Raw genomic sequence first — 19,158 nt, 5'->3', positions numbered from 1 at the left:
GAGTCCGGCGAGAAGACCCCCGAAGACGGAAGACCCCCGGAGCTGTGCAATAAAATACTTTTTCCATGTGTTGTGTTTTTTTTTTGTACTTTATTTCACAGGTGAATGGGTAGGGGTACATTGTACCCCATACTCATTCACATAGGGTGGGGGGCCGGTATCCGGGGACCCCCTTCTTAAAGGGGGCTCCCGGATTCCGATAAGCCCCCCGCCCGCAGACCCCGACAACCAACGGCCAGGGTTGTCGGGAAGAGGCCCTTGTCCTCATCAACATGGGGACAAGGTGCTTTGGGGTGGGGGGGCCGCGCGGCCCCCCCTTCCCCAAGGCACCCCCCCATGTTGAGGGCACGCGGCCTGGTACGGCTCAGGAGGGGGGGCGCGCTCGCTCGCCCCTCTTTCCTGGCCGGCCGGGTAGCGTGCTCGGACAAGGGTCTGGTGTGGACTTTGGGGGAACCCCCACGCCGATTTTTTTCAGCGTTGGGGTTCCCCTTTAAGCCCATTCCAGGCGGCGGAGCCCGCGACGTCTCCTTCGCGGGCCCCGCCTACCTGTACACGCGCTCGAAATGGGCGGATTTGCCTCCTCCTTATGTGGGCGAGTCCGTTCATTTCAAAAGTTGAGCGGACTGTTTGGCAAACAGTTCGCTGAAACAGTCCGCTCGTGTGTGGGCAAGTCCGCTCATGCAAATTTTGAGCGGACTGTTTGACAAACTGTTTGCCGAACAAGGTTGGGCGAACAGTCCGCGCGTGTGTACGCGGCCTAAGAAAGAAAAAAAGAAAGAAAGAGAACAAGAGTAATAAAGAAAGAAAGTAAGAAAGAAAGAGAACAAGAGTAAGAAAGAAAGAAAGAAAGAAAGAGAGAAAGAGAACAAGAGTAAGAAAGAAAAAAAGAAAGAAAGAGAACAAGAGAAAGAAAGAACGAAAGAAAGAAAGAGAACAAGAGTAAGAAATAATGAGAGAGAAAGAAATAAAGAGAACAAGAGTAAGAAAGAAAGAAAGAAAGAAAGAACAAGAGTAAGAAAGAAAGAAAGAAAGAGAACAAGAGTAAGAAATAATGAGAGAGAAAGAAAGAAAGAACATTTTAATAAACCGCCCTCTCTATAAGCCCCCAGCAGATCAGGGAGGGGGACGACAACGACAGCCCATGCAGATGTAGGGGGCTCGGCATCCTGAGAAGCCTGGGCCTCAACCATTAAGTTGTTGCTGCTGTTTAGTAGCAAGCAGGGCAGACTGACCCATTGACCATTCGGCCAGTAGGGGGCCTCATGAGAGACTCCTAGGGATGAAGCCAGTGCCAGACCAAGTTCTGGCAGTGTGCTTCTCTCAGTGCTGTATCCTCAACTCAATGAGGATTCCTGTCGTTCTGCATTCAGTTCACCTCGTTGATCGCTTGATGAATGGATGTCGATAACGCAGAACAGGCACTGCATAATTTCGGGAAAATAGCTATAGAGCAGTTCCACCTCCGAGCTGCGGCCCCTAAACTTCAGCTCTCAAGCCCCGTACGCATGATCGGAAATCCCGCCAGTAAAAGTCCAATGAGAGCTTTTGGTCGGAAATTCTGACCGTGTGTATGCTCCATCGGACTTTTGCTAGCAGAATTCCCACCAGCAAAAGACTGAGAGCAGGTTCTCTATTTTTCCGACGGAAAAAGTTCCGATCGGAAATTTCGATCATCTGTAGCAATTCCGACGCGCAAAATTCCTACACATGCTCGGAAACAATTTGACGCATGCTCGGAAGCATGAAGCTTCATTTCCTCAGCACATCATAGTGTTGTACGTCACCGCGTTCTTGACGGTCAAAAGTTCATAGAACTTTTGTGTGACCGCGTGTATGCAAGCCAAGCTTGAGCAGAATTCTGTTGGAAAAACCATCTAAGATTTTTCCGACAAAAAACTCGTCTGATCGTGTGTACGTCACATCACACTTTTGCTTGCACCTGCTCCCGTGTCCTGATGGTAAGGTAGCCTAAATAGAGAGGTCTTAAAGAGGGCAGGAGACCCCGATATAAGCGAGACACATATACTCACAAACACATGATGTGTACATGCATGTCAAAACAAAGTGAAGACAACTCTCCTCCATGACCACTGGAAAGCTCCAATTGGGCAAGGGAGACCAGATGGTGTCTGTGATGGCTTGGCTGACATGTTTTGACATGTCCTGAGAAGAGGGCTTCCTGGTGGCTCTAAGGAAGAGGGTTCTGCCTCGAAACACGTCAGCCAAGCCATCACGGATGCCATCTTGTCCCCTTGCACCATGGGAGCTTTCCGGCGGTCCTGGAGGAGAGGCTCTTTCAGTTTGTTTTGACATGCGTGTACACATCATCCATTTGCGAGTATATGCGTGTCGCTTTTTATCATTGAATAAATGTTTAGAATGGAATTTCACTAGGTCAGTGCACCCTTCTCTTGTTTCCGTTGTTTTTAAGTATATTTTGATACCCAAGGTCCTGAGAGGGCAGCAAGATCCTAGGCTTTGACAATAAGGAATAAGACACACTTCTCCTTTCCTAGAGCATTACACCTAAGCGCAGGATAGTTTACTTTCTTGGGTGCTGATTTTTGGGCTGGCGGTCTCTGGAGGTTTCTAAGGAATGAGGGGCACTAATATAAAGGGACTGTGAGCTAATGGGGTGGGGGGGTCTCTATTGCGGGGTGCTTACTGCTGATCTAATCCGTTAGATCAGCAGTCAGTAGCACTCTCCTTATAGACCCCCCAAAAGATCAGAGTCCCCTTATATCAGCATCAGGGGCAGACTGAACATTTGGCGGGCAAAGCTGAGTCAGTGGCAGTTGCTAGGTGACAGTGGCCCAGTTACTAATGACAGCCCAGACATTGCCATCCCCTGCCGAGCCTCTCAGGAGGGTGCAACGATGTGATCTCCACCACCTGTAACCCTGATTATCGGTCATGAGTGAGCTGAGCTGGATTGAGATGTCTCTTTGCTGGATTGGAATGTCTCTTTGTCTATTATATTATATTATAATATATAATATATATATATATATATATATATATATATATATATATATATATATATATATATATATATTGAATATATATATTTGTTGGATTGGGCCACCTCTCTTATTGCTAGATTGGGTTTTTTCTTTTAACGTATGGGGGTGTCGCTTTGCCGGATTGGGCTGTCTCTTTGTTGAATACATGGGGGTGTCTCTTTGCTGAACTGGGCCATCTCTTTGCTGGATTGGGCTGTCTCTTTGCTGCATATATGGGGTGTCTCTTTGCTGAACTGGGCCATCTCTTTGCTGGATTGGGCTGTCTCTTTGCTGCATATATGGGGTGTCTCTTTGCTGAACTGGGCCATCTCTTTGCTGGATTGGACTGTCTCTTTGAAAAGGTAGTGCCGTTAGTGTAGGGTCTTGCTCAAAAGAGTCTACCTTGTGGTGGGCCCAGACCTAAAGCTGTGTAAGGGGGGGGGATTAGAGAGAGAGAGAGCATTTTAACGAGCAACCCTCTCTATAAGCCCCCAGTCTCTGATACATAGAGATGGTATTAGCTGTGGCCCAGTCACTTTACATACACCAATCTTTGGAAATCTCCAGCTCGACTTTTAAGTAATTACTGAGTGGCATCTTGAGCGCATTTCCTCTCACAGAGCCCCGGGATTGCTGACAGCAACCCGCATCTGAAAACAGTGATTGATAATTATTAGACCTCATCATCCATCATCATAAGCTTTTAAAAGTGCTGTCAGACGAAGTAAGGTCAGTCGACCGTATTTAATTGAGGATTACAAAAACTCAAAGATGCAGCGAGCTGATAAACAAGACGATCATGCTATCAATTAAGAAAGGTTGTTATGATCATTGTTTCTGAATAACGCTTATTAAAAAAAAAAAAAGTGCCGTATAAAGTGTCACACTAAATACAAGCAATTGCTGGACTTCCAACCATGACCCTACCTGCAAGGAGTTTGTGTGTTCTCCCTGTATTTGCGAGGTTTCCTCCGGGTACTCCAGTTTCCTCCCACACACACACAACACATGCTGGTGGGCTAATTGGCTCCTGTCTACGTGTATGTGTGAGCGTGAGGTAGGGACCTTAGATTGGAAGCTCTTTGAGGGCAAGAATGATGTGAAGACGTAAAATTGTTACCGTTATACAAAATAAATAAGCTGCATGTACAAACAAACAACAGAACCAACATTTTTTTTTTTTTTCAGGTACTGGTCATCACCAGTAAAAATAGTGACTGACCTACAGCTATACCTTAAAGTGGTTGTAAACCCTTTTTAAAAAATCCTAAAAAAAAAATCCTGCAAGACAAAGACATAATGAGCTAGTATGCATAGCATACTAGCTCATTATGAATAACTTACCTGAGAACGAAGCCCCCCTCCGTCTTCCTCTTCGCCGCTGCCATGGATCCTGGAGCGTCTTCCGGGTCTCATTGCGTCATCACAGCGCCGGAGCCGCAAAAACGTCACTCCCACGCATGCGCATGGGAGCCGGCGCTCGCGGCATATCGCCGCGATCTGCGGCCTGCCCCAGTGCACTTGCGCGCCGCTGTCTATAGCGCATGCGCCGTAGACAGCGGTGGCTGTCTTTGGGCAAATATCTCCTAAACCGTATAGGTTTAGGAGATATTTCTTGGACCTACAGGTAAGCCTTAATCTAGGCTTACCTGTAGGTCAAAGTTGGTTGTAAGGGTTTACAACCACTTTAACTAAATGAGCAAAGCTCTATATCGTAAGCCATTGCCTATCCATTCACTCCTGGTAATGATGCAGCATATAAAGACATTGTAGACAATTGTGATCCTCCAATCACGTGGTAACAGTTTCGTGAAGGCCCTTTTCTACTGCAGCAAAACTGTGCCCCTATGTACAAAAGCCAACTCTATAGACATGGGGGGGGGGGGGAGCGTGCAAAATCTGGTGCAGTTCTAAATAGAAACCAATCAGCTTCTAGATTTTATTGTCAAAGCTTAAATGAAGCTGAAGTTAGAAACTGATTGGCTACCATGCACAGCGTGAGTTTGGTGTGTTCCTTCACCAAAATTGAGTTTGAGTTTGGTGTGAAGGAACTCAAGTTGCCTGATCTCAACTCTACCTTTGGGATTGCCTATTGAGAGCTATGCCTTCTGATCCAACGTCAGTGAAGCGCAGACCTTTTTGTTTTTCATGCTATCCCTTGCCCTAAGGATTGTTGGAAGTTGGGAGGCCCCAGAGTTGTTCAGTTCCAGTCGTCTCAACCATACAATTATGTGACTTTTTGGACTACTGTAGGTGTGTACTCAGCTCAATACTTCACAAAGGTTTGGTGTGAAGGTACTCAAGTGGCCTGCACAAAACCCTGACCTGAACCCTACCTAACAATTTGGGATCACTTATTGTGAGCCAGGTCTTCTCATCCAGCATCAGTACCTAACTTCACAAGGGTTCTATGTGTAAGAACTCAAGTGGTCTGCCCAAAACCCTGACCTCAGCCCTAATGAACATTTGTGGGATTGTCTTTTGTGAGTCAGGTTGTCAGAGAACTGCTGTCACATACTATTGCCCATTGTCCACTGTACTTAAACGAACAAATATTCGTGAAAATGTGAATGCACGTGCGCATGCGTGCAAGAATGCGCGCACTTGCGGAAGCGCGTCCACAGTCCCCATTGGTGCCAAACAGCCTATTTAAAGGATGCTTTGACTCCTGCTCAGCGCAGACCAATCTTCAGCTGTTTCTGTGTGCCAGCTTGAATCCTACTTGATACCCGTTGCTGACCTGGCTTGCTATTAACCTTAGATTCTGTTTATGCTTTTGATCATTGGCTCCTGAATGTGGCTTACTCCTGACCATGCTCCTGTCTGATGCCTTGGTACCTCACTGCCCATTCATTGCTGACTCCGGCTATCCTTCTGACTACGCTTATGTCTCTGGTTTGGCTTCACAATACCTTCAAGTGCCTGTGTTGGCTGCCCCTCATCCCAGCTCCAGTGGACACAGTGAGCTCCTGTCTCAAGCCTGCAAGGAGCTCCGGCAAGCTATGCATCCTGAGCCTGCAAGCCTTGTGGAGTGCCCATTTAACCTTGGCTAAGCTTTCCAGCATCATCGCAGTCCCTGACCTGATGTTCGGCCTGTCTCACCGAGTCTACAACTCCCGCCACAAGCTCCGCAATCAACATCTACAGGCACTCGCGTTCCTCCTGTCCCTTGGCACCATCTGTTCCGCTCCCAGTGGGGCCTGGGCTGGAGATACAACAGAGGCCTTTCCTCGTCAATTCAGTCTCCTGTCAGGTACGTGACACAGGTCTCCTCATCCAAAATCAGTAGCTGACCTCACAAAATGTTGGATGAGTTTGGTGTGTCGGAACTCAAGTGGCCTGCACCCAGTTCTGACCTCAACCCTACTGAACACCTTTGGGATGAATTGAGATTCCAGTTGTGAGCTACGTCTTCTCCTCCAACATCAGTACCATAAATCACACATGTTATTTTGGCTGAATGGGCAGAATTCCAAACGGACACTCTCCAAAATGCCATGTAGGGCCTTCCCAGAAAAGTTAAGGCTGTTGAGGCCACAAATGGAGCCAATTCTGTGGCAACGTCCATTGTTTTGCCATGGGGTGTCCAACAAATTCATATGGATATGATGGTGAGGTGTCCAAAAACTGTTGGCCCTATGTATATGTATACATTGTATAGAGATAGATACAGTAGATAGATAGATAGATAGATAGATAGATAGATAGATAGATAGATAGATAGATAGATAGATAGATAGATAGATAGATAGATAGAAACCAAGTCGAATGAAAACACTTATATCCGAGCATGTAGTTTTCAAACCTCTAACTGATCTTCAATACACTTAATGTTGCCTTAAAAATCCCATGCTCCTTCATGTTTCCAATCCATGATAAAATAGATTCCGTACTATGGTTATTTGGTCACCATGGCAACTGCAAACCGCGTCCTGTGGAGTGGTACAAGGGCGCTGACCTGCATACAACGCACATAAAGAGAAGGCCTGCTCAGAGCTTCTCTCTGAGGTGTTTCTGCTTATTTTCTGTTACCCCCCCCCCCCCCAAATTTGGGTTTGAAAAGCACAAGCAAACCATCCATCTGTGTCTACAGATAGAATCTGATGTATCTATGGACATTTTTTTTTGTGTAAGTGCATCGAACTTCTATTGATTTATTTTTTTTGCTACAGTGAAGAAAGGTTGAAAGATCTGTCAGGATCTATTAGCTATTAGAGATGCAAAAATAACGTCCTTCAGCAGGGCAGAGCACCCGGGGGGGGCTTCATATATTACATTGTATTATTGTTACTATATTATTATACGGTATGTTATTTGTATTATTATAATATTTTTATATAGTGCAGAGAGCAAGCGTCCAGGGTTGTACTTCTGTAGGCATGCGTGCCTTCCCGTGTACCCATGTACAACTGTATGCGGTGATGGTCACCAGGAAGAATAGGCCTCATACACACGGGCACCTGGGGCTGTATAATGTAAGTGATGTAAAGTTTGATGGTACCTTTCTATGGGGGGGGCGTACAGTGGCTTATGCAAGGCAATAGCTGTACATGGGTGTAAGCCAAGGTATGTATGCCTACAGAAGTACCAACCTGCATGCGTCCAGGGGCATATATCTGTACACATGTGCAAGTCAGGGGCGGACTGACCATTCGGGCACTCGGGCACTTCCCGAGGGCCCCATGCCACTAAGGGGCCCCATCAGGGTTCCCAACCTCAATAAAACCAGGGAGAGTATGTAAAAATCTGTGTTTTTTTAAACATTCCAAGATTATAGCTGCCCCGCCTCTCCAGTACCTTTTGAATGTGTGTATGTGCATTCTGTGTGTGTATATTGTGTGTCTGTGTGTATACTGTATGTGTGTGTGTATGCTGTGTGGCCCCATAATCTATTGCCTGGGGGCCCCATAATCTCCTATTGCCCGCGGGCCCCATAATCTTCTCCTATTGCCCGCGGGCCCCATAATCTTCTCCTATTGCCCGCGGGCTGCATAATCTTCTCCTATTGCCCGCGGGCCCCATAATCTTCTCCTATTGCCCGTGGGCCCCATAATCTTCTCCTATTGCCCGCGGGCCCCATAATCTTCTCCTATTGCCCGTGGGCCCCATAATCTTCTCCTATTGCCCGTGGGCCGCATAATCTTCTCCTATTGCCCGCGGGCCCCATAATCTTCTCCTATTGCCCAGGGGCCCCATGAGTTGTCAGTCCGCCCCTGGTGCAAGTACTGGTACTTTATGGAGACACAAAAATAGGTATAAGAAGAAGATATACCGGTAATAGATATATTAAGAAGATATCAAAGAGGTTTAACAGAAAGATATAATAAAGAGATATATTAAGAAAGGGAGATATGGCAGACAGATTTAATAAGAAGATATAATAGATAAAATAAAATATTATAAATAGATATAATAAAGAGATATAAAAAAAAGGAATAATAAGGGGATATAATAAGAACATATAATAAGAAGATATCATAAAGTGATATGATAAAAAAGGTATAAATTAGAGAAATAGTACACACGTACAGTGCCTTGCAAAAGTATTCACCCCCTTGGCTTTTTACCTATTTTGTTACATTTCAGCTTTTAGTTTAATGTTTTTTTTTTTTAATCTGAATTATATGTGATGGATCAGAACACAATAGTCTAAGTTGGTGAAACAAAATTAGAAAAATATATACATAAAACTATTTTTCAGAAATAAACTGATAATTGGCATGTGCGTATGTATTCACACCCCTTTGTTATGAAGCCCATAAAAAGCTCTGGTGCAACCAATTACCTTCAGAAGTCACATCATTAGTGAAATGATGTCCACCTGTGTGCAATCTAAGTGTCACATGACCTGTCATTACATAGACACACCTTTCTGAAAGGCCCCAGAGGCTGCAACACCTAAGCAAGAGGCACCACTAACCAAACACTGCCATGAAGACCAAGGAACTCTCCAAACAAGTAAGGGACAATGTTGTTGAGAAGTACAAGTCGGGGTTAGGTTATAAAAAATATCCAAATCTTTGATGATTCCCTAGGAGCACCATCAAATCTAACATAACCAAATGGAAAGAACATGGCACAACAGCAAACCTGCCAAGAGACGGCCGCACACCAAAACTCACGGACCGAGCAAGGAGGGCATTAATCAGAAAGGAGCACAGAGAGCTAAGGTAACCCTGGAGGAGATGCAGAGTTCCACAGCAGAGACCGGAGTATCTGTACATAGGACCACAATAAGCCGTACGCTCCATAGAGTTGGGTTTTTAGGTCAGAGTGACCAGAAGAAAGACATTACTTTCAGCCACCTAGCAACGCCCCTGTCTGCGGTGGAATGTTCTGCAGATCTACAATCATGAAAAGCTTTCCATCTAGGAGGAGAGAAGATCAGTAGAGGAGGTAGAGGAAGGTATTTTACGTCATTTGCAAATAAAGTGCGCCGTTTGTGAAATGCCGCCCATGAATCATAGCAAATGATTTGTATACACCACGAGCGAAACTCCAAGCAAAGGGCTTAAGACACAGAGGTTTTTTTTTTCTTCTTCTTTATATATCTGTCCATCCAGCCGTAATAATTATCCAGCTCTGCGACTCGAGCACAGTTCTGTCTGGCCAGGCAGGAGACCTGATTTTCCTCCGTCGCAATTAAGTTGCACTTACAGGTCTTGCTCCTCCCCCCCCCTCCCCCCTCCAACACACAGAGTTCCGCTTTAGAGGGTTGGTTATTTTCAGAATTTTTACGGGATTAATAAGCCAATTTAGAGTCTGCGCGGCTGTCCCGCAGTCACTGGTGTGAGAAACAGAAAATGAAAATTTAGTAATTGCAACCAACAGATTGACCAGTCCGGCATCCAATTACTCCCGCGTAGACGGTAAGCTTCACTAAGCAAGCGCTTTTCATGCGGTTTTTACCAGTAATTAAGTCAAAGCAAACTTGAGGAATAACGATGCTGGAAGAAGCGTGTGAAGAGGCTCTCCTATAGAACGTATATATGTTGTGCCGGCTCTGGGCGAGGAACTGTAGCAATTAGTGTTCTTATTTAATAAAAAAAAAAAAAAGTGTACATGAACATTCTTCAAAGTCGACCGCTAAGACCAACCGTCCTGGCGGGATCGATAATTAGTTCAAGTTATTTCATTTCTGAAAACAAGTGACAAATTCCAGAAGTTTATAAACTTCTTTAAGAAAAGTAAAAAAATAAAAATTATAATAAAGAGATAAATTAAGAACATATAATGAAAAAATATATTTCTCTTAATTATATCTTCTTATTATTTCTCTGTATTGTATTTTCCTATTATATCATCTTATTATATCTCTTTATTATATCCAAGACATCATCTTATAGTTCTTTTTAATTACAGTGCCTTGCAAAAGTATTCACCCCCCCTTGGCATTTTTTGTGATTTGTTGCCTCACAACCTGGAATTAACATGGATCGTTTGAGGATTTGCATCATTTCATTTACAGAACACGCCCACAACTTTGAATGTTTTTTTTTTTTAATTATTATACAAAAAATAGGACAAAATAACAGAAAAAATCAATGTGCATAACTATTCACCCCCTCTAAAGTCAATACTTTGTAGGGCCACGTTTTGTGGCTGTCACAGCTCCAAGCCGCTTTGGATAAGTCTCTATGAGCTTGCCAAATCTCACCACTGGGATTTTTGCCCATTCCTCCTTGCAAAACTGCTCCAGATCCTTCAAGTTGGATGGTTTGCGCTTGTGAACAGCAATCTTTAAGTCTGACCACAGATTTTCTATTGGATTGAGGTCTGGGCTTTGACTAGGCCATTCCAACACATTTACATGTTTCCCCTTAAACCACTCAAGTGTTGCTTTAACAACAAGGCCTGGGAAATGCCCAGGAAAAAACCCAAGCCTACTTACCACCAGCTCAGGTTAATTTGGTTGTCTGCGAGCTGGTGGTAAGTAGGCTTGGGTTTTTCCTGGGCATTCCCCAGGCCTTGTTGTTATCTGATTTATTTATTTTCTATTTATGTGATTTCTTGATTCAACAGGTCTGGCAGTAATCAGGCCTGGGTGTGGCAAGTAAAATTTAACTCCAAAAAAATTGTGGTCAATCACAGTTCATTCGTTACTTTTTCCCAAAGGGCCAGGCAGGTTTGAACAACTTTTTTGCCTTAATAAATGAAATAATAATTTAAAAACTGCATCTTGGATTTACTTGGGTTATCTTTGTGTAATATTAAAATTTATTTGATAATTTGAATCATTTAAGTGTGAGAAATATGCAAAAAAAGGGGCAAATACTTTTTAACACAACTGTATTTCTAACTATTTGTCTATCTATATTATTTTTTTATTGTTATATCCATTGATTATCTATTTATCTATCTCTTCATTCATCTATTAACTATTGATATCTATCTCTATTGATATCTATCGTTATGGATTGTCTACCTTTCCATCATGTTATCTATTAATTTATCATCTGTTTTTTATTTTATTTATCTAGTGACCTACTGTATATTTATAAACTCATTTTATTTGCTGTGAATGAATATGTTGGATCCATCTATCTATCTATCTATCTATCTATCTATCTATCTATCTATCTATCTATCTATCTATCTATCTATCTATCTATCTATCTATCTCTCTATCTCTCTATCTATCATCTACTTTTTTCATGTTTTTTTTTGCTAATTCTTTATTTAAAGCGACAGACTTGGTTTTCCCCATTGATTATCTATCATTTTATTTAAACTATTGATATATTTCTAGCTATCTATAGATCTATAGCTGCAATGTATCTATCTATCTAGTACGTATCTATTTCTATCTACATTTCTTTATATCATTTTATCTATTGACTATCTTCCCACCAATTTTTATTTAAACCAATGATATTTATCTATTGCACTTACCTATTTCTATAATTTTATCCAATCATTATTGCTCCATACACTTTTATTTAAACTAATGATATTTACTCTGTCTGCCTACCTATCTCTCTTTTTAAACTATTGATATCTATCTTTATCTGTCATCTACCTTTCTATTGTTTTATCATCTATTTTTTTTTTTTTTTAATCTATTGATAGGTAGCTAAAATTTACCTTGGTTAGCTGTCAATTAATATGCTGCCATATCTATCTATCTATCTATCTATCTATCTATCTATCTATCTATCTATCTATCTATCTATCTATCTATCTATCTATCTATCTATCATGTACTTTGTTTCATGTTTCTTGTTGCTAATTCTTTATTTAAAGCAACAGACTAAAATACAGAATCATTAATTTTTATCATGTATTGACTTATTTCTATCTACCTTTCTTTCTACGTATTTTTTTTCCCCATTGATTATCTATCATTTTATTTAAACTATTGATATATTTCTAGCTATCTATAGATCTATAGCTGCAACCTATCTATCTACCGTACTACTTATCTATTTCTATCTACATTTCTTTGTATCATTTTATCTATTGAATATCTTCCCATCAATTTCTATTGCACTTACCTATTTCTATCGTTTTATCCAATCATTATCACTTCATCCACTTTTATTTAAACTAATGATATTTACTCTGTCTGTCTATCTCTTTTTTTTTATTATTATTATTTATATCTATCTTTATCTGTCATCTACCTTTCTATTGTTTTATCATCTATCTTTTTTAAAAAAAATGTTATTATCTATTGATAGGTAGCTAAAATTTACCTTGGTTAGCTGTCACTTAATATGCTGCCATTTCTATCTATCTATCTATTTATCTATCTCTCTATCTCCCACCCAATATCTATCTGTCTGTCTGTCTGTCTATCTATCTCACCCAATATCTATCTATCTATCTATCTATCTATCTATCTATCTATCTATCTATCTATCTATCTATCTATCTATCTATCTATCTATCTTTTTAAATATCTATCTATCTATCTATCTATCTTTTTAAATATCTATCTATCTATCTAACTATCTTTTTAAATATCTATCTATCTATCTATCTATCTATCTATCTATCTATCTATCTATCTATCTATCTATCTATCTATCTATCTATCTGTCTATCTGTCTATCTGTCTATCTATCTATCTATCTATCTATCTATCTATCTATCTATCTATTTAAATATCTATTTATCTATCTATCTATCATTGATTCTATATTTTGTTGTATTCTATCTTATCTATCAATCTATCTATTATGTATTATTATTCATTATTTTCTATCCATTTAATCTGTCTATTCTATCCCTCATCTATCCCTCATTTAATGCTTTTTTTTATTTTTATTTTTTTTTGCTAATTCTTTATTTAAAGCGACAGAATAAAATACAGAATCATTAATTTTTATCATGTATTGACTTATTTCTATCTACCTTTCTTTCTACTTATTTTTTTTTCCCATTGATTATCTATCATTTTATTTAAACTATTGATATATTTCTAGCTATCTATAGATCTATAGCTGCAATCTATCTATCTACCATAACACTTATATTTTTCTATCTACATTTCTTTGTATCATTTTATCTATTGACTATCTTCCCATCAATTTTTATTTAAACCAATGATATCTATCTATTGCACTTACCTATTTCTATAATTTCATCCAATCATTATTGCTCCATCCACTTTTATTTAAAGTAATGATATTTACTCTGTCTGTCTGTCTGTCTGTCCATATATCTCTTTTTTTATACTATTGATATCTATCTTTATCTGTCATCTACTTTTCTATTATTTTATCATCTATCATTTTTTTTTTTTTTTATCTATTGATTGGTAGCTAAAATGTACCTTGGTTAGCTGTCAATTACCGTATATACTCGAGTATAAGCCGAGATTTTCAGCCTCTTTTTTGAGGCTGAAAGTGCCCCCTCGGCTTATACTCGAGTCACCGCTGTCTGACTGCTCGATCAGCGTATCGAGCAGACAGACGGCGGACATTAAAATTCAAAAGCCGCGCCTCCTTCTCCGCCTCCGCCTGTGATAGGCGGAACACTGAATTTCCCAGCAGTCAGTGTTCCGCCTATCACGGACATCCGTTCATTCTCATACTACGGACGAGTATGAGAGGATGTCCGTGATAGGCGGAACACAGGCTGCTGGGAAATTGAGTGTTCCGCCTATCACAGGCGGAGGACGGAGGCGCGGCTTTTGAATTGTAGAATGGCCGCCGAGAAGAGCGGCGATCCTGGAGCGGCGATCCATCGGCACGACACGGGACGGAGGAGGCACGGGACGGAGGAGGCACGGGACAGAGGAGGCACGGGACAGAGGAGGCACGGGACAGAGGAGGCACGGGACAGAGGAGGCACGGGACAGAGGAGGCTCGGGACGACGGCGGCTCGGGACGGAGGCTTGGGACACAGGTAGGCTGGACACACACACAAGGCTGCACGGACACACACACACACACACACACACACACACACACACACACACACACGGATGGATGGATACACACACACACACACACACAGGGATGGATGAATACACACACACACACACACACACACACACACACACACAGGGATGGATGGATGGATGGATACACACACAGGGATGGATGGACGGACACACACACAGGGATGGATGGATGGATGGATGGACACACACACAGGGATGGATGGACGGACACACACACAGGGATGGACGGACACACAGGGATGGACAGCCATGTCTCACCCTCGGCTTATACACGAGTCAATACGTTTTCCAGTTTTTTGGGGGTAAATTGGGGGCCTCGGCTTATATTCGGGTCGGCCTATACTCGAGTATATACGGTAATATGCTGCCATATCTATCTATCTATCTATCTATCTATCTATCTATCTATCTATTTTATATATATTTTTAATCTATTCTTCTGTATTGATCATCTACCTTACATTCCTGTCCTTTGTTCGCTATTAATCAATCTTCTGGAGGCACCTCGCAATGAATGGAAGAGGGTGACACGGGGCAGGGAGATGGGGGAGGGGTAGAGCACGGCCTCCTCACTGAAAATCGGAGCGTGTGCAGAAAGCGCGGCAACGCTGAAGACTCGGGATCGGCTGCCAAAGCGTTGCCACTCTCAATAAGGAAGAGCTGGGAAGAGGCAAAGTCGCCAGGTATTTATGGTCTAATAATCGGTTTTTGTAATGAAGGGTAGAACACACATAGTAGGAGAAAGTATTTTGTCAGTCATCAATGAGAAAACATTTTTGGTTTCACCAACACCAAGTATTTAAAATAAAGAAAAAACAGATCAACCATCAAACACTCTGGTACATCGTGTGATGAAACGTTCGGGAAAATAGATAAATACGACGGCTAACAACAATCAATGTAGATTGATGGCCTACCTTTGACGTGTGTTGCAAAAGTCTGGCACAGCTTCTTGAAGAGTTCGGGGTTTTCAAATTGCTCCTCTTTTGCTTTTACCCAGAAACAGGATTCAGAGAGTTCCTGTGGCTCAACCTATAGGGAAAAAAACAAAACAAAAGTCACGTAAAGTGGTTGTTAAGCGCTGAAATTAAAAATGAGCAACGCATATCCTTCTATAATGTGTACTTGTCTCAATCCAAAGCACCTAGTGTGATTTCTGTCATCTGCTATCTGCATGAGTGACTTCTGCAAGTCTATACCAGGGGTCTCAAAACTTTCTACACCAAGGACAAGTTTGCTGTCCCTCTGACTTTCAGGGGGGGTCAGACTGTGGCCATTGGGTGTAGAAAAAGTCCCAACGTAAGTGGGTGGTCTCATTTGACCAGAGGACCTTCTTCCACGTTTACTGTGTCCCCCACATGGCTTCTCGCAAACTGCAAACAGGACTTCTTATGGCTTAAAGCGGAGGTCCACCCTAAAGTGGACCTTCCGCTCATTGGAATCCTCCCCCCCTCCGGCGCCACAATTGGCACCTTTCAGGGGGGAGGGGGGTGCAGGTACCTGTACAGTACAGGTATCTGCACCCACTTCCGGCATAGCTATCTGCGGAAAGGGGCATAGATTACACCCCTTTCCGAAAGACCCCCGCTGCCTGCTGGGAAATACACAGATCCCAGAGACAGCGGGGACCATCCTTATTGCGCAGCGCGACTCGCGCATGCGCAGTAGGGAACCGGGAAATGAAGCCGAAAGGCTCCACTTCCTGATTCCCATACCCAAGATGGCGGCGGCAGCACCCGAGAGACGATCGAGAGATCGGCTTCGGGTGCCGACATCGCGGGCGAGCTGGGCGGGTAAAGGCCCTTATTTTAAAAGTCAGCAGCTGCAGTATTTGTAGCTGCTGGCTTTAAAAAAAAAAAAACGGCGGAACTCCCTGCGGACTCCCGCTTTAAGGCCAGATTTGTGGAGTATTCAGCTCCATCCATCTTCCCATCAACTCTGACCAGCTTCTCTGTCCCTGCTGAAGAAAAGCCTCTCCACAACATGATGCTGCCACCACCATGTTTCACAGTGGGGATGGTGTGTTCAGGGTGATGTGCAGTGTTAGTTTTCCTCCACACATAGTCTTTTGCTTTTAGGCCAAAAAGTAAAATTTTGGTCTCATCTGACCAGATCACCTTCTTCCACATGTTTGCTGTGTCCTCCACATGGCTTCTTGCAAACTGCAAATGGGACTTCTTATGACTTTCTTTCACCAATGTCTTTCTTCTTATCACTCTTCCATAAAGGGCAGATTTGTGGAGAGACGACTAATAGTTGTCCTGTGGACAGATTCTCCCACCTGAGCTGTGGATCTCTGCAGCTTCTCCAGAGTTACCATGGACCTCTTGGCTCTTCTCTGATGAATGTTCTCCTTGCCCGGTCTGACGGTTTAGGTGGACGGCCATGTCTTAGTAGGTTTGTAGTTGTGCCATACTCTTTCCATTTTCGGATGATGGATTGAACTGAGCTCCGTGAGATGTTCGAAGCTTGGGATATTTTTTTATAACCTAATCCTGCTTTATACTTCTCCACAACTTTATCCCTGACCTGTCTGGTGTGTTCCGTGGCTTTCATGATGCTGTTTGTTCACTAAGGTTCTCTAACAAACCTCTGAGGGCTTCACAGAACAGATGTATTTATACTGAGATTAAATTATGCACAGGTGGACTCTGGAATTTCCAGGGGTATGAATACTTTTTAAAGGCACTGTATAAGTAAAATTTATGTATGGGAGTTTACTCCCACTTTAAGACCGGGTTCACACTATTGCAAATTGGATGTGGGAAACTCCGCCTCAAATTCCCAATAGCAGGAGCATGTGACTGATTCTCTATGGAGCTGGTTTACATATTTCCGATGCAAATTTGCATGGGAGCCCTGTGCGTCTTTTGGTCCGTTTCAGGTCTGAATTCAGCCCAAAATTCGGGCTGAACTCGGACCTGAAACGGTGAACCAGGACGCACCGGATCCCCTGCTGGGAACCGCATCGGCATCCAGTGTGAATCGAGCCTAAAGCCCAACTGAACACTGCGTTCAAATCAGGTAAACTGTTAATACTGCATTATGGCCACTAGATGGTGCTGACAATTATAGGAAAATAAACACACAGTGGAACCTTGGTTTACGAGTAACATGGTTAACAAGCTTTTTGAAAGACGAGCAACCTTTTTTTTTTTTTTTTTTATTCTGACTCGGTTTGCGAGTGTTGTCTCGCGGAACGAGCAGCATTCAAGCTATTGGGGCGGTGCAGTACCGCATTTGGCCAGAGGTGCGCCGGTGACACTCGGAACAGTTTGGAGCCATTCGGAAATACTCTGTTTCCAAGTGTTTCTGAGGCTTTCCAAGTTTAGCTGTCCCCGAGTATTTCACAGGCTCTCCTGCCCCCCCCCCCACCTCTGGCCACACGCGGTATAGCATGTAATAGAATTCAACGCGGGACGATTTATCTTCGTTTCCATTGACTTCTATGGGGGAAACTCCCTTTGATATGCGAGCATTTTGGATTACAAGCATTCTCCTGGAACGGATTACACTCGTAATCCAAGGTTCCACTGTATTAGACAAAATATGGCGATTCTTTGCTTCACCCATAGGTGTGCGCAGGGCATGTGCCAGGTGTGCGTGAGGTGCCGATTCCCCCTACTGCTGATTCCCCCTCCCCGAGTATTTCCAAAGCTCTCCGGTGTCACTCCACCTCTGGCCACACGCGGTATTGCATGTAATAGAAGTCAGTGCGGAACAAATTATCTTTGTTGCCATTGACATTCTATGGGGAAACTCCCTTTGATATGCAAGTGCTTTGGATTACAAGCATTTTCAGTGGGATGGATTACCCTCGTAATCCAAGGAGGTTCCACTGTATTAGACAAAATATGGTGATTCTTTGTTGCACCCATAGGCGTGCCCAGGGCCGGACTTACTATTGGGCTTGACTGGGCTCAAGCCCAGGGGCCCCGCCCAATAGGGGGCCCCGCTGCCCTGCCAAGATACAGAGCAGAACCTGTCACTCAGAGGGACACTGTCAGCTGCTAGCCTAGGAGATTTGGAACAGCGAGAGAAGCGGGGGCGGGGCTGTGCTGTGAACAGGAGGCGGAGCTGAGGAAATGTGTAACAGTGAGGGCTGGTGGAGCAAGTCAGTGTATTGTGAAGCAGAGTGTAACTCCCCTCCCCCTCTCCAGCCCGCCACATTGGACTACACAGGTGGTGAATGGGGGAGCTGGGAGGGAGATGCACAGTACCTGAAGCCCCAGGAGGACATAGCAAAGGAAGGTATGACTATGGGAAGATCCTGCAGCACTGAGCACACACAGCATTCTGGCTGAATGGGAAGAAGATGGTGGGGAGTGCTGCACAGTCACATGTAGTTCTGGCTGGTCAGTGTCCACAAATGTGTCTTTAGACAGTGCAAAGTTACTGATCAGCCTCCCCCCCCCCTCCCTCTGTAATCTTTGTTTTTTCTTTATAGCTGCACACTGATCAGATCTCTGGAAGATCCTGCAGCCCCCCAGCGTAGTGTGTCCAGTGACAGGTCACACTTGGTTGATTGTTAACCATTTCAGCTCAGCTATTTAGCCAGAGCTCTCTATGTGCTGCACATGTTTTTGTGAAGGATTTCCTGCTGATTCAGGCTAGAAGTGTCACAGACCCATTAACTGTTTACTGCCCTCCACTAATCCTGACGAGATCACTGTTTGTAATAAAAATGTTATTTTGGAAATTAAATGTGCTGCTGCCTTGTCCCTTGGTTGCACTTTTCAAAGAAGG

The 19,158-nt window shown here is 43.2% G+C and overlaps 1 protein-coding gene across 3 annotated transcripts in view; it reads right to left on the bottom strand.

The window, feature by feature from the left end:
- DIAPH2 (diaphanous related formin 2) overlaps nucleotides 1-19,158 on the bottom strand; it is a 1,637,420-nt gene that overhangs the window by 1,035,392 nt on the left and 582,870 nt on the right. For all 3 annotated transcript variants that reach the window (XM_077484914.1, XM_077484903.1, XM_077484922.1), the window contains one exon: nucleotides 15,330-15,444. In XM_077484914.1, the coding sequence (XP_077341040.1) occupies nucleotides 15,330-15,444 (115 nt within the window). The remainder of the gene's footprint in view (nucleotides 1-15,329; nucleotides 15,445-19,158) is intronic.

Source organism: Lithobates pipiens, unplaced genomic scaffold, assembly GCF_037356315.1.
Source record: "Lithobates pipiens isolate NorthernLeopardFrog02 unplaced genomic scaffold, aLitPip1_a1.2 Scaffold_1, whole genome shotgun sequence".
NCBI classification, from domain to species: Eukaryota; Metazoa; Chordata; class Amphibia; order Anura; family Ranidae; genus Lithobates; species Lithobates pipiens.
Note: the sequence above shows the minus strand (reverse complement) of the source record. Positions and strands in the feature narration are given on the sequence as shown.